The sequence below is a fragment of the Haematobia irritans genome, chromosome 1, assembly GCF_050003625.1.
Source record: "Haematobia irritans isolate KBUSLIRL chromosome 1, ASM5000362v1, whole genome shotgun sequence".
Classification (NCBI taxonomy): domain Eukaryota; kingdom Metazoa; phylum Arthropoda; class Insecta; order Diptera; family Muscidae; genus Haematobia; species Haematobia irritans.
Window position 1 is genome coordinate 95,170,358 of NC_134397.1, and position 14,688 is coordinate 95,185,045.

Below are 14,688 nucleotides of genomic sequence, written 5' to 3' on the forward strand. Positions count from 1 at the left end.
CTGTAATGAGCCTGTGCACTCTTCAGCGAAAAGAACGTAAATGTTGTTAAGGTTTGCCCATCAGACAAGTTTTCTGTTGAACTTTTTACCGTTTGTTTTTCAAGACGCACACGCAAACATGTGCTTATTGCCATGCTTACATGTGTATGTACAAATTACATAGACGCTACAGACGTATTAGAGAGAGAGAGAGTATGGAGAGACGTTTTAGATAGAGAGGCAGAAATACTCAAACTCCCATTCGTATTATTAATGAACATATTTCATTAATATGACGAAATATGACAATTTAAAATTTATTTTTTAACGATCCATATCATTATATTAACGATCGCTTTCGTTTTACAAATGAAATTTTCAATTCCAGTTTCAGAGTATATAAAACGACTATTTTAAAGGCTAAAAGTTTCCAAAAGTTACTCTCTATGTGCAAATGATTATAATAATTCCATCTTGGAAAAATATTTATTCTAATTCTTGAAAAAATTACAAAGTTAATATTCGTAATATTAACGAAACGTGTTTCATTAATATAACGAAAAACTAAAACCCAAAATTGTCTTTTAACGATTGATTTCGTTGTATTAACGATCACTTTCGTTCTTATAACGAAACATTTCGTAATATTAACGAAAAATAATCAACGACGCCCGTTCGTTAATAGTACGAAACGTTTTTCTACCAGTGGACAAAAATCAACATTTGACGATTGTAAAAATTGTATAATCCCTTCGGAAATTTCTATAAAGTAAGGTATTCCTAAAATTATATTAAAATATACACATATCAAACACAACAGGGAAAACAATGTGGTTGAACGACATATACCAAAAGATGAGAGATTCCATCAAATATCTGGAAAAACGTATTCAATGGATAGATTAGGTTAGGTATAGTGGCAACCCGATATTTTAGACTGAATAGTCTAAGTGAGCCATTCTGTCTATTGTGATGCCACAAGTGCTTAACTTGTATCTTATCAATTAATGCTGCTGGAGCAGTATATAATGATGCATGTAAAGCGTATTTTGGTGATGAAAATACTGTGGGTTGTGTTCCACAGTATTTTCATTTTCATGTCACTTCACTCCATTAAAAATATATAGAGGCCATCATATCGGTGAAGAAATAATTCGGTAACTCTCCCAGCTTTAAAATGAGGACTGAAAAAAAAAATAGGGAATTCCTGCAATTAAATGTGTACTTGAATACCCATTTCAACCTGACCTGTATCCAATGTAGTCAAAAAATAATAGCGACATTTCCCAACTATGGGAAATTTATTATAGAAACAAACCACTTAAATTGGGTTAAATTGAGTACTGATGTCTTTGACGAAATCCTCTACTAGAATTTAATTTAAAATGTAATTATCTCAGTACTTTGATGAAAGTTTTAACAGCAACTGAGAAATATATTTTAATTTTAATTGTTTCTGCATCATTACCTCCAACATGGATATTGGGAAGCTCTTTATTTTTACCCTTGAATTATTCCATTAAAAAAAAATAAAAAATAATAAAACTGCATCAAAATTACACACGCATGCATATAATGATAGTGTATTGCATTGGTATGCATCTCTAGAACCGTGGCATATGTGTCGTATAATTGTCAAATATTTGGCCATTATACTCGGTGCTTGCGATGATGATGCCTTCCACTTCGATTCGTAAAAGCATTTGGTCATGACTTTATTGTTATTAATGATGTACACCGAATGCTATGATAAAAATTAATTTTTATTGCATTTAATAATGAATGAACTTCATCAATTTAAAGCCAAATAAATAGGTGGCAAATGCATTAACATACTCCGATGCAAGTCCAAGTAATGCAGCAATGCAAATGCATGCACCAAGCAAATGCAATCAATAATAGAACGAATAACAAATAAGCCGCATGTTTTGAAGATTATCAAGTTGCTTGTTGTAGTAAGAACTACACTTAAATGAATTATCATCAAATTTGGACATAATGGAAACTTAACTTTGCGGAGTACTATAAGATATGTTGCAAATGCCCAGAAGGAGACAAGATAGACATATAATATCCTTGGCAAATATTCTCAGGACCACTATTTGAATCGATTTAGTGATGTCCGTTTGTAAACATCCACAAAAAACTCCTATTGCCGCGTATAATTATGAGACAGCCAGCGCCAAATTTAGTAACTACCTGCTCGCCGGTAAACGCAAAATTTTACTTTTTGGTGGAAGATGGGATTGAACCCAAGACCCTTTGTGTACGAGGCAGGCATACTAACCATCCGTTAGTATTACAGTCATGGTGGCTACAATTTATGTGGGGTAACCTATTATTTTAAGAACTTTTGTAAATTAGGGGATCTAATTAGATCTTAAAATTGGTTCCTTTAGATCTAAGCAGATTTATCCAGATATATTAAACTTAGATATAATTATATATATAATGACGAGATCTAACATCAGATCCAATTATATATAGGGATAGATATAATTATATCTAAGACATTAGATCTAGGCCAATATTGAGATCTGATCATATCTAATTCCATAGTAATTAGAAATGATTAGATCTTATCATTTTTCGAATCTACTCATACCTAATCGTATCAAATTAAATCTCTCAATTTTTACTCGGGTAGTACGATTTTGCTCGTAGCACAGAAAAAATAGCTCGTAATTTATGACAAGTTTGAACTTCAATTTAGTTAATCGCGCTTCTACCCAGTTATTTTAAATTTCAAGAATTTTATGAAAATCTTGTAATAATAATTATTATTATGAACTCTTTTGCAGTTCATGCGAATACTTAAAATTCATTAAAAAATTTACCATAAGTGGTGTACCCTAATATATGTTAGTTTGAATTTACAAATATTTGGTTAAAGTTTTTCATGCCAGTAATAACATTTTTACTTACACATATTACAAAATGTTTTCATACCAGTCAGTTCAATTTTATAATATTTTTCTTAAATGGTAGTAAAAATTACCATGTTTTGTTCCTTAATATAATTTGACCGTCAGTAAGTTCATTTTATTACTATGGTTCACGAAATGTTTAGCAATTAAAAAAAAATCTACGATTAAGTAAAATCATTAAAATCATGCACATATATAGCCTCAGAGGCTTGGATTTCTCTAAGTATTGGCATTATACCTAAGTATGGCGATTTTGGTCCAAATTCCAATGAATTTCAGACTTAATAACGAAACGTTCCATTAGTGACATTTTGTTTGTGTATGTTTTTTTCAGTGTGTATTACTAACCATAGTGGTATTGGCTATTATGTCCTAGATCATTGTGATCAAACACTAAACAAAATAAATTTGGTTTTGGAATAAAAACAAAAAAAAAAAAACAAAACTACATGACAGAGACAATAGGCAAATGTCTCAACTTTAACCCCTTGTATGGCCCTGTGTGCCTGTCAGGCTAGTTATCAATACCAGTGCGATGTTGCATTTGAAAAGCTAAGCCCAAGGGGAGCAACAACAGCAGCAACAACTATGTATGACACCACTGGCCACAAACAACATGCATGCAATGGCTACTTAATGTAATCAATTATTTTAGATTTAATGACATCATCATCAACTGAGTAAGAGGCCTTATGAAGTCTTGAGAAGAGCGAGAAATTAAGCTTACACAGCACTCACGCACGCACACACATACACACAGGCACACTCCAACTAACTCAAACTATCAGCTAATGCCACCCAAACAACACAATGTGCGAATTGTGATAAATTCTAAAATATTACAAATAAATGGAATTTGTTTAGTATTTGCGGATTGTTATTTTTTGTTTGTTGTTTGTGGCACACGCACACACAATTTCCTAAATGACAATCAATTAATTGTTAATCAAATGCAGATTTATTACTATCGAATGAATTGAATTCAACGGAAAATGAAATGGAAAACGCACATAGGCCACCACAACAATTGGTCGCTGCTGGTTAAATGACTGGGAGTACGTGTGTGCAGTGATTTAATCTTCCACCCGATGCTATTAAGATTCACTTTAGAAATCTGAAAAAGAGTATCTGAGGTCATCCATTTAAGCACACACACTCCAAATTGTAGCGAAGCGTGTTCCAATTATGCACAAGACAACTTACTCATCATCCGTATCGCAAATCGTCATCCGACAAACCGCTCATTCACTCCCACTTGGCATGGTGGCCACGCCGAGGCTTATGCATTTAGTCAGTCAGACAGACAGACAGTCAGTCATTCGATGATATGATAATTAGAATGCGTTTCACATTACACTCGCCCACACTCAGCATAGACTGCCTCCTCAACATAGACTCCAATCGAATAATGTGGTTTTGGTCTCAGTGATAGCCAAACTTAAACCAACACCAACAAATGCCTGAAGACAGATGGATATTTGGAGATACCACATAATACACTTTAGACTAAGTTCTCAGCAGAAGGGTTATTGCAAATAAAGACAATTTAACTAAATTAACCCTTAAATTTTCATCAAATTTGGGAGATTCATCTTTGACATTTATATAGCTCCGTTGAACTCTTATTGTAAAGAACAGCATTTTTGACACTTTGAATTGTCTTTGAATTAATTGAGATGTAGAATCTTTGGATTGAAGATAAATAAATGAAGCCTAAGTCCATATATGTATATGCAAGGTTGTAAAGATTGCGTTTAAGGTTTAAGCATTTAGAGGACACATTTTTGGTTTTAGGGTTTTCCGAAATTAAGAAAATATCAATATATTATGTAAACTCACTAAAGGGAATTTCAATGTAACCTAAGGAGATGGCCGTAACTTTGGGAATTTTACGTTCTTTGCAGTACATTTACTCCTCATTCGCCCATTTCTCATCCGGTCATCCGGAGGGCTCTTTGTGTAATATTTTTTTTTATCTGTTTGCTAGGGAAACCAGAAGACTCTTTATAGCAAAATTGCAAAGGAGATGTGATAGAACTGCTCCTTGTCGAGAGCCCTCCGTCCACATACCTTGAATGTTTGCTCGCCCCAGCGTGGCTGAAATACGTCTCTTCGTTTGAAGTTCGCCTAACACCCTAAGTATCTCTTGGTCAACATTCAGAGTTGCCAATTCATTTAATATCGAGCTCGGAAGGACGTTATTGAATGTCCCTTTGATGTCACAAAAAAGCCACAATTGTGTATTCATAGACCGACAGTGAGCTTTCAATAAAGCTGACTACTGACATGCAATGTGATCGGACTAGACCTGACCTTCGGGTAAGGATGTTGTTGTTTCGAGAGCAATCTTGAATCGATGCTAGTTCTAAGATAAATATCTATCAGAAGGACCGATGATAAACTGATTGGCCACAAATGCTTCACACTCGAGTGAAAGGCTTTTTTCAGCTTTAGGAATGAAATCGACTTTTGGTTCCCTCCACTTAGCTGGAATATATGATATGAATTGATACAGCGTTTATATATCGCCGACAACCCTGGAATAAATATGTCGGCCACTGCTTCAACTTCCGCCGGAGTACCATAATTCCAACTGGTCGGGGGAATTTGAAAGGTCCAAACCTATTTAAAGCCCACCTTATTCGAGTTTCCGATATAATTTCGCTGCTAAGAAATGACAGTTAAGCCTTTATGGTACTGCCAGAAGATTGTTGTGGTCCAGGAAAATGTATGCCCAATGATATCAATATTGATTGAAGGTTGAAATAGCATTCGAAGTTCAAGGAAAGCTGATTGCTCCAGCATCAACCGTATGTGTAGATGTGACCCTAACTACATTGAATTTAAAAAATTCGAACAACAAATTAATTGCTTCAAATTTAGTCACATAAACCAATTGAACCAATACAATGCCAATCAATTATTTTTTTATTTGTGGGGAGAAAAGTTATACACAATTACTGAATTTATGTTTCCCAAAAAATACTTCAAACCTTCTGTGAATTTTACCATCTTGAACTAAAAAGTTTTTGGCAATTTTAAACTCCAGCTTTTCCCTCTAAAGGTGAGTACTATGTTCGGTTTTCGAATTGAAAATCACTTTATTTTCGGGATTACTTTTCCTGAAATAATCAACATTATAAATGAAAATAAACACATTCCCGTAAATTGATGCCGAAATTTAGAGGAACAAGAAACTGCACATCAATTGAGTTAATCTATCTGCTTTATAATGAACTGTTTTAATAAAGTAACCCGGTAAATTTCTACGAAACTACGAAATTTTCTCTAACAAGTGAAACAAATTAATTATGTCCAATACATTTTCTTGAATTTGTATTTATTTTTGAGATATCTGCTTTTGTAATACAGTTTGTAAAAATTTTGTAACATGAACTTACATTTTCCCTCCTGATGGGTTCAGGTTTTTTTAGTGTGGCCAAATCTGCCAGACAGACGTATGGCAACATTACTTCAGTCAAATCAGAAAATCTTCCAGCGATTTTTTGCCAAAGTTTATTGGAGTTTCGGACACCTCTGGATGGATGTTAGATTATCCAATAAGCTACGTTCTTTAGCTTCGATCAAGTCAAGTTAAAAAAAAAAATGCTGAGATATAATTTTCGTTAAAGGTGAGTACTATGTTCGGTTTTTCCACCAAAACACTAAATTAAAAGTACAAATATATTTATGAAGACGATTATATTTTGATCAAGTCTTGCCAAATAATGGATTGAAAAAGTCCAAGGAATTGATTGCAAATAATTTTATATTTCTAAATTAATTAATTAAAAAAAGTAACCGTGAAAACAAGCTGGTTTTCAGCTTCAAAACTGAACATAGTACTCAGCTTAACATGCGAATTTTTCAACTGGATATGATCTGTTTGTTTTTATATATTTTGGTGGAAACTACACAGAAAAAATTTTCACGAAAATTTTTTCAATTAAAATCTTAATTGAGTTTTAAAAAATATTCATTTTTTAATTGAAATAAAAATCAATCACACAAATTAATAGTATCAATTAAATATTTAATGTCAATTAATTTTTTAATTGATACTATCATTACTGTGATTGAAGACATTTCAATTAAAAAATTAATTGGATCAATTAATTTCGTGATTGAATCAGAAAAAAAAATTTGTGTGTATTTACAGCGCACCAATGTGCCACCTTAGGCCCCAGTATTTTTTCATTTAATCCCTGCCATAATTTAATATTTGAGAAACACAATGAACGCACTACCACATAATAAGGTAGGAAGGAAAAACTATTAAACGAACATGGTCCGATACAAATAAATGCAATTAAATCTAACTTTGCCATCATTACCACCTGCAATAAAAAGTTTGTTAATTAAATAAACTAAATGACAACTAAATTAGTCGCATTTGACATGTTAACTATGCTGCACAACACAACTATACTGGTGTGCAATCGCACATATTCACAGCAACAAATCTCTGGCTTTGCATATGAGTGTGTGTTAGTGTGTGTGTGTGTGTGGCTACACATCCTAGTATGGCCATAATGCAAATGTAAGCTCGACGATGTATGAATTTGAGTTGAAGTCAAGTGAACTCGACTGAGTTGTTGAGCGGTCGACTAAGTTGGTGTTAGAAGTGGGCGAATTGTTTGTTTGTTTATTTATGCAATATTATTTTATTGTTTATTACTGCCATTTGTGTAGTATTAGCACATTAGGGGCGCGAGTGTTTGTTTTTGTGTGTATTAGCGAATTTGTTTCTAATTCAACATATGTTAATTTATAAATGGTGCGTGCATTTTGCTGCACAGCAACAAATCGTAGTTGAAGTGAAGTTCAAAGATTTCTGTGTGTCGAGTACTGGTTTTCCACTTTGGTGACCACATGGTTGTTTCGAATTGCAAATGGAAAGGGAGTACATGTTAAGTTTATTTCGTACTATGTACAAATATACAGAAATTCTTCAGTCTAAAACAAAGTGACCCCACCGTGGAAGAAAATGTAGGTTTATTTTAGAAAATTTTAACTAAAATACTTTTCTAATTGCAACATGTTACAAATAAGTTAATACTTTTTGTCAAATTGAAGAAAATTTTTTAAAAATAATTAATTTTTTTCTGTTGTTTAAGAAAATGTCATATGTTGGAAGAAAAAATTGGATTGAAAAATTGTTAAAATGTCTTTAGCGCTGTACGAAGTTCGAGACAGCTACAATTTTAGTAAAATTTACTCATTTGAGAGACTTATGAACTCAATTTAAGCAAACTTCTGCCATTTTAGGAAAATATGAACTAATTTATTTTTTAGTAAAATTGTGCACTATATTTGTATAGAACATTTTTTCTTATTTTTAGTTCACGTCATTAAAGTTAGCAAAAAATTATTCAAATAAGCAACATTTCCTCATATTGTGCAAAATTTAACAAAAATCAACTAATCTTCATGAACTAAAATAAAGTTCAGTTGGCATTAGAGCCCCTTTTTCTGGATGTAGAAAATATTCTAGATTACAGAAGATGGGAGATTGGCTACTGAGCACATCAAAACATTTACCACATTAGTGTAATACTCGAACGTCAAGTATTGACATAGCATTAAATGCAAATAAAAAGAAATTAAGAGCACGAAATAAATTTCCATAAAGGGGAAAATGTATTTTTTTGTTGTTGCCTAAAATTTAACATTGTTTCATTAAGAAAATTAAATTTTTCATTTAAAAAATAAAAACGAAAAACAACTAAAAGATTACAAACATGTATTAAACTAATTTGGTAAATGCAACATTTGGTATGACGCAAGCCAATTTCCTATTTTCCTCAAATCTATAATCTTTGATGCTTATGTTAGTACTAAGTTCGTTTCATGGGTGAATAAGGAGGTTGAATCACGATAACAAAAACAACAAATTTCAATATGTTGTTTACAATTTTAAGAAGTCAAAATCAGCTGATAAAAGAATCGTATGGCTTTGGTAAAAGTAGCAATTATTTATTCTTTCAATTGTCCTGAAAAAAATAATTCAAATCAGAGAAAAATAAAGGTTCAAATTTAATTGCGTCACCTATGAGTGATTGTGAAGTGGATAATTCATCCGAGGAACGCCGATATGAGACAAATAAGACTATAATACCCACCAAAGTTAACAATGGAAGTAAGTCAAATGGCAGTTTAAAAACTGATGTGCGTGGTATTTTGGGTCTGGAATATGTTATCAAGATACTCAAGTCATCTTTGAACAATTCTCCAGCTATGAATGCGCGAGTTTGTTTGAGATGCATTTGCTATGCAGTGTCATTTGGAGAGCTGCAATCACCATAAACATATGATTTTGACATCTTAAAATTTTGTCGAAATAAAAAAATTGTAATCATATGGGCCTATGATTTAACCTTCTTGTTCAGCCATGGTTCGTTTGTGCGAAAAATGAATATCTTCATCTATCTCTGTAAATAGGGTCTCAAACCCAGGGATGTTAACTTATTTATGCGAAATAATATGTCTGCCTATTTTTTTGTGTGAAAAATCCAGGGTTGTATAAATATGTGTTTTAAAATGCTAAAAACAAAGATTTCGCATTTATTCCGCTCTAACGTTTTTTGTATGGAGTATAACAGTTTTTCGTGCGAAAACGTGATCCTAGTACTACACTGAAAAAATATTGGCCTAATATGGAAGATTATGCATCTTAAATTTTAGGACTCGATATTTACGCAATGTTAATGACAAAATTCTTTAAAATAATGACATTTTAATTAAATTAAAGTTTATAATCCTTGCTTCAAAATTTTTTTTCATTAAATTTAGAACACCGATCTTGAAATTTTGCGTCTCTCTGCTGAAGTTGTAGATCTTTGAAGTAAGGCAAATTTTCCTTAAAATAAAGAAAAACATTTTTAATTTAAAGAAATCGTCTTTAACTCAACTGATATATTGAATTTTTAAATTTAAGATAATATCACTTCAAATATAGGCTAACACTTATCTTAAGGATTTGCATCTTTGGTTTAAAGTTTTTTTTTTAGCATTAAGAAAACCATTTTCACTTTGAAGTATTTGGCATAATTTGGATTTTGAAATTGGAATTTGTACATAAATACCTTTATTAATATATCACAAAAAGAGGATAAAAATTCGATGAATGAGATCTGTATCCAATTTTAATTTTATTGATCCTATATTTAAAGCCAGGGAGGTGCGTCAAAAATGTCTTTATTTTAAAGAAGCCGCATCTTTGGCTCGGAATCAATACCAAAATCTTTAAGGGAAGGTCAAAATCTTTGGATCCAAGTAAACTTTTTTTTTTGAGTGTAGGCTTAAGGAAAAAATGGAGAATACTTTTTATTTAACTAAACTGCGTTTGAATCAACGCAAGATAATACCGTTCAATGAGATTATTAATTCCGAAAATGGCTTTTAAACATTTACGAGAAACTCGTAATACACTGAAAAAAAATTTTTGAGCTAATATGAATAAGTATGCAACCTACATTTTCGCACTCGCAATTTACGCAATATTAGAGACAAATTCCTGTATAATAAAGAAATTTTAATTAAAAGAAAGTTGATAACCTTAGTTTTAGTTTTTTTTATAAGATTTAGATTTTTTTTTATAAGATTAAAACCTTTGCCTTTGAAGTAAGGAACAGGGAATAATGAAATTAACTGAAATATTGAATCTATATTACAGATAAAAAAGTTTCAAATATATGCTAAGAATGTACTTCAATGTTTTTTTTTTATTAAATTGAATAGCTTTATCAATATATCGAAAAAACGGAATGAAAATTCCATAAATGAGATCTGTATCCTAATTTTAATTTTATTGATCCTAGATTTAAAACTACGTAGGTCTCTTAAAAATATATTCATTTAAAGAAGCCGTATTTTTGGTGCGAAATTAAAACCAAAACCTTAAGGGAAGGAAGGATTTAAGTAAACTATTTATTTTTGAGTATGGATGTTTTTTTTTTTTTTTTTTTTTATTATTGAATTCAAATGTATTTAATACAGAAACATTGTGCCTCAGCGCCAACTATGGCTTTAAAGAGGCTGATAAGTTGGTTTAAACCATAATAATTTTCCTTATATTAATACATATAAAAAAAGATAAGTGTACATTATATAATAAAAGCATAAAAAATACAATGAAGAGCAAAAAAAAAAAAAATTATGTAAGAAGTGCTTCCACGTTATTTATCAAATAATCTTTTGCTTTTGTTTTAAATGTTGATATATTTTTGATATCTCTCAGGTTTGACGGCAACTGATTGTATTCCATAGGTCCATTAAAGCTTATTTTCTGTTTGGTCAACTCTAAACGACATCTAGAAAAAATTAATTGATTTGCTTGTCTAGTTATTCTACCCGTTTGTGATAAATTATCACTAAATTTTACAGAATGGGGACTAATACCGTGCAAGCTTTTGAAAACATACATCAAAAGGCGATGTTTATAAATTCCTTGTACAGGGAGAACAGTTTTTGCATAATCCTTGTATAAGTCAATTGTGTGAAATCTAGAATGTAAATTGAATACTATTTTCAAGGCCTTATTTTGAATTGCCTGTAATGATTTGATTGCCGCACTTTTCCTAGCGCAATAAATTATCGGAAGATAAGTTAAGTGGGAATGAATCAGCGATTGATACAACAACATCTTCGATCTTTGATCAAGTTTCTGTCTGAACTTGTGCAGAACACCAATTCCTGATGACAGTTTCGATTTTAATAAGTCCATGTGACCTTCCCATTGCTAGTTACTGCTCAAATTCATTCCTAAATATGTAACACTGTCCGACTCCAAAATAAAATTCCCATCCACATACACCCCCATCTTCTCATTATCCCCAGCAATCTGAGGCCTAAATCTTATGAACTTTGTCTTATTCGAATTAAGAACTAACTTATTTACTTTCAAGAAGTCTGATAAAATCGCTGCATCCCATTCAATTTTAGCCCTTAAAGTCAAAATCTTTGGATCAGATTCAAATTCATACAATCTACAATTTTCTTTCTGTCATATATTAACGAAACTATTTACGAACTGATAAATTATTTTCTTTTTGTTATAACAAAAACGTTTTTAGAAGTAATTCTTGAACTATATTTGACTATTTTTCATCTTGAGTAACGTCATAATAAAATAACCAATACTGCTCGTATTGGTATTGATAAGGGACCTCTTTACCAAATATTAGCATGGATTTTCCATAGTAATCCAATTGCAAGTTAAGTATGTATTTTCAAATACTCGTTTCTCTGGTCGGCAATTAAGTACCGATCCCCCATCGGGGGTCGTAGTCCAGTACTTGATCGGGCTTTAAACCACAAATTGAACGAATTTAAATATTCATTAAAAATTTAATATTTCGAATAGGTGCGAAAGCTTAACCATACACAGAACAGTGAACCCACCAGGAAGAAAACATTTGATTATTTTTAGAAATTTTTTAATATTTTTCAAGTGTGGTTCACCATGGGTTTAGCAAGTAGAGGATGCTGATGAGGAATGTGGTAATTCCGAAACGTGCGTCCATCCATCCATCTTGCAGTCTATAGGGCTTTGCCCAAATGAATTTGACAAACATTCTTTTCCTCTGTTGGTTAAGCTACTTGTAGTCTAATCAGCACAATGGTTTTAAAGCTGAGATCAAAACAACAAATATTAATTTTATAAAAATTTTAACTTAACAGTATTACAAACGCTGACATCGCGCCGATACCACAAAAATAAGTAAATATTTTTCGACAAATTCAAGAAAATTTATTAGACATAATTAATTTTGTTCACTTGTTAAAGAAATTGTTCTTGTTTGAAAGAAAAAAATGGAGTTCAGAATTGCAAGAATGTCTTTAGTGATATAAGAAGTTCATGATGGGCACATTTGTAATAAAATTTGCAAATTTAAAGAAGTAATGAACTATTTTGTGAAAAGTACGAATTTAGTAAAACTTTTTGCTTCATTTGTGTATAATTTTTTCCCATTTTTTAGATCATTTAACTAACGTACGCAAAAAAAAAATATTAGAGTAAAGGAAAGTTTCCCTATATATAAAGGGTGATTTGTTAAAAGCTTGATAACTTTTTTTTTTTAAAAAACGCATAAAATTTGCAAAATCTCATCGGTTCTTTATTTGAAACGTTAGATTGGTCCATGACATTTACTTTTTGAAGATAATTTCATTTAAATGTTGACCGCGGCTGCGTCTTAGGTGGTCCATTCGGAAAGTCCAATTTTGGGCAACTTTTTCGAGCATTTCGGCCGGAATAGCCCGAATTTCTTCGGAAATGTTGTCTTCCAAAGCTGGAATAGTTGCTGGCTTATTTCTGTAGACTTTAGACTTGACGTAGCCCCACAAAAAATAGTCTAAAGGCGTCAAATCGCATGATCTTGGTGGCCAACTTACCGGTCCATTTCTTGAGATGAATTGTTCTCCGAAGTTTTCCCTCAAAATGGCCATAGAATCGCGAGCTGTGTGGCATGTAGCGCCATCTTGTTGAAACCACATGTCAACCAAGTTCAGTTCTTCCATTTTTGGCAACAAAAAGTTTGTTAGCATCGAACGATAGCGATCGCCATTCACCGTAACGTTGCGTCCAACAGCATCTTTGAAAAAATACGGTCCAATGATTCCACCAGCGTACAAACCACACCAAACAGTGAATTTTTCGGGATGCATGGGCAGTTCTTGAACGGCTTCTGGTTGCTCTTCACTCCAAATGCGGCAATTTTGCTTATTTACGTAGCCATTCAACCAGAAATGAGCCTCATCGCTGAACAAAATTTGTCGATAAAAAAGCGGATTTTCTGCCAACTTTTCTAGGGCCCATTCACTGAAAATTCGACGTTGTGGCAGATCGTAAGTCTATTCATGATGAAATGTCAAAGCATACTGAGCATCTTTCTCTTTGACACCATGTCTGAAATCCCACGTGATCTGTCAAATACTAATGCATGAAAATCCTAACCTCAAAAGAATCACCCTTTAAATAGAGCGTTCACTCAGCAATATACTTAAATTTAAAGAAATTTCACTGAACATACCTTGTCATTTTGCTAGAAACCACGATTAATACATTTATCTTGACTTCAATTTCCTATATCCTTTTGACTTCACCGCTAGTACTTGATTTTGAGTGTTTAGAAATGATGTGTGCCAATAGTGTAATTTTAATTGTTTCAATATTTGTAACACAAAACCCAATGACAATTTGTTACATGGAATTTTAAATCTGCAAGTCAATGACAAAACAATAAACTTGAAATTGGAGTTTGTTGTAATTGAACTGAAAAGAAAAACAAAACAATAATTTTTCATGCTGATACCAAAAAGAATAAACAAAGGCTTTGTAATCAATTATAAGTAAAATTATTATTATTTTTTAAGTAAGGAAAAAGATTTTATAAAAAAATAAAATGGCATATCAATGTATATATTATAATTTTGAGATTTTCACGTTTATGTAAGGATTTTGGTATTGACATATGTCTAGAATAATGATATTTTTAAAGGAAGCAACTGATCTTGAGATGAAAGTATTTCTTATCGAATTTATGCATATGTATTTTTTGTGTACAGAAAAATAATTAAACAAAAAAATCTTTAAATATCGCCTGAGATTTAGTTGATGGATGTTGGCTCCATGATCTAAAGATATTTTGCATTATGATTATTTTTAGATTTTAAGACTGACACAATTATCCGTTCGAAAATGCCTTTCTTAATACATCTGAGAAATAAAATGGGAAATGTGATAAATGAATGATCTGCCACCTAAGTTTTTAAAACTTAG

At 31.9% G+C, this 14,688-nt stretch overlaps 1 protein-coding gene across 11 annotated transcripts in view; it reads right to left on the reverse strand.

Moving 5' to 3' along the window:
- fru (sex determination protein fruitless) overlaps window positions 1-14,688 on the reverse strand; it is a 1,011,467-nt gene that overhangs the window by 328,525 nt on the left and 668,254 nt on the right. For 2 of the 11 annotated variants that reach the window (XM_075291184.1, XM_075291182.1), the window contains exon 2: window positions 13,940-14,181. The exons of the other annotated variants lie outside the window; for them this stretch is intronic. In XM_075291184.1, coding sequence (XP_075147299.1) covers window positions 13,940-13,947 — 8 coding nt within the window. In that variant the 5' untranslated portion in view covers window positions 13,948-14,181. The remainder of the gene's footprint in view (window positions 1-13,939; window positions 14,182-14,688) is intronic. 11 annotated transcript variants of the gene reach the window in all.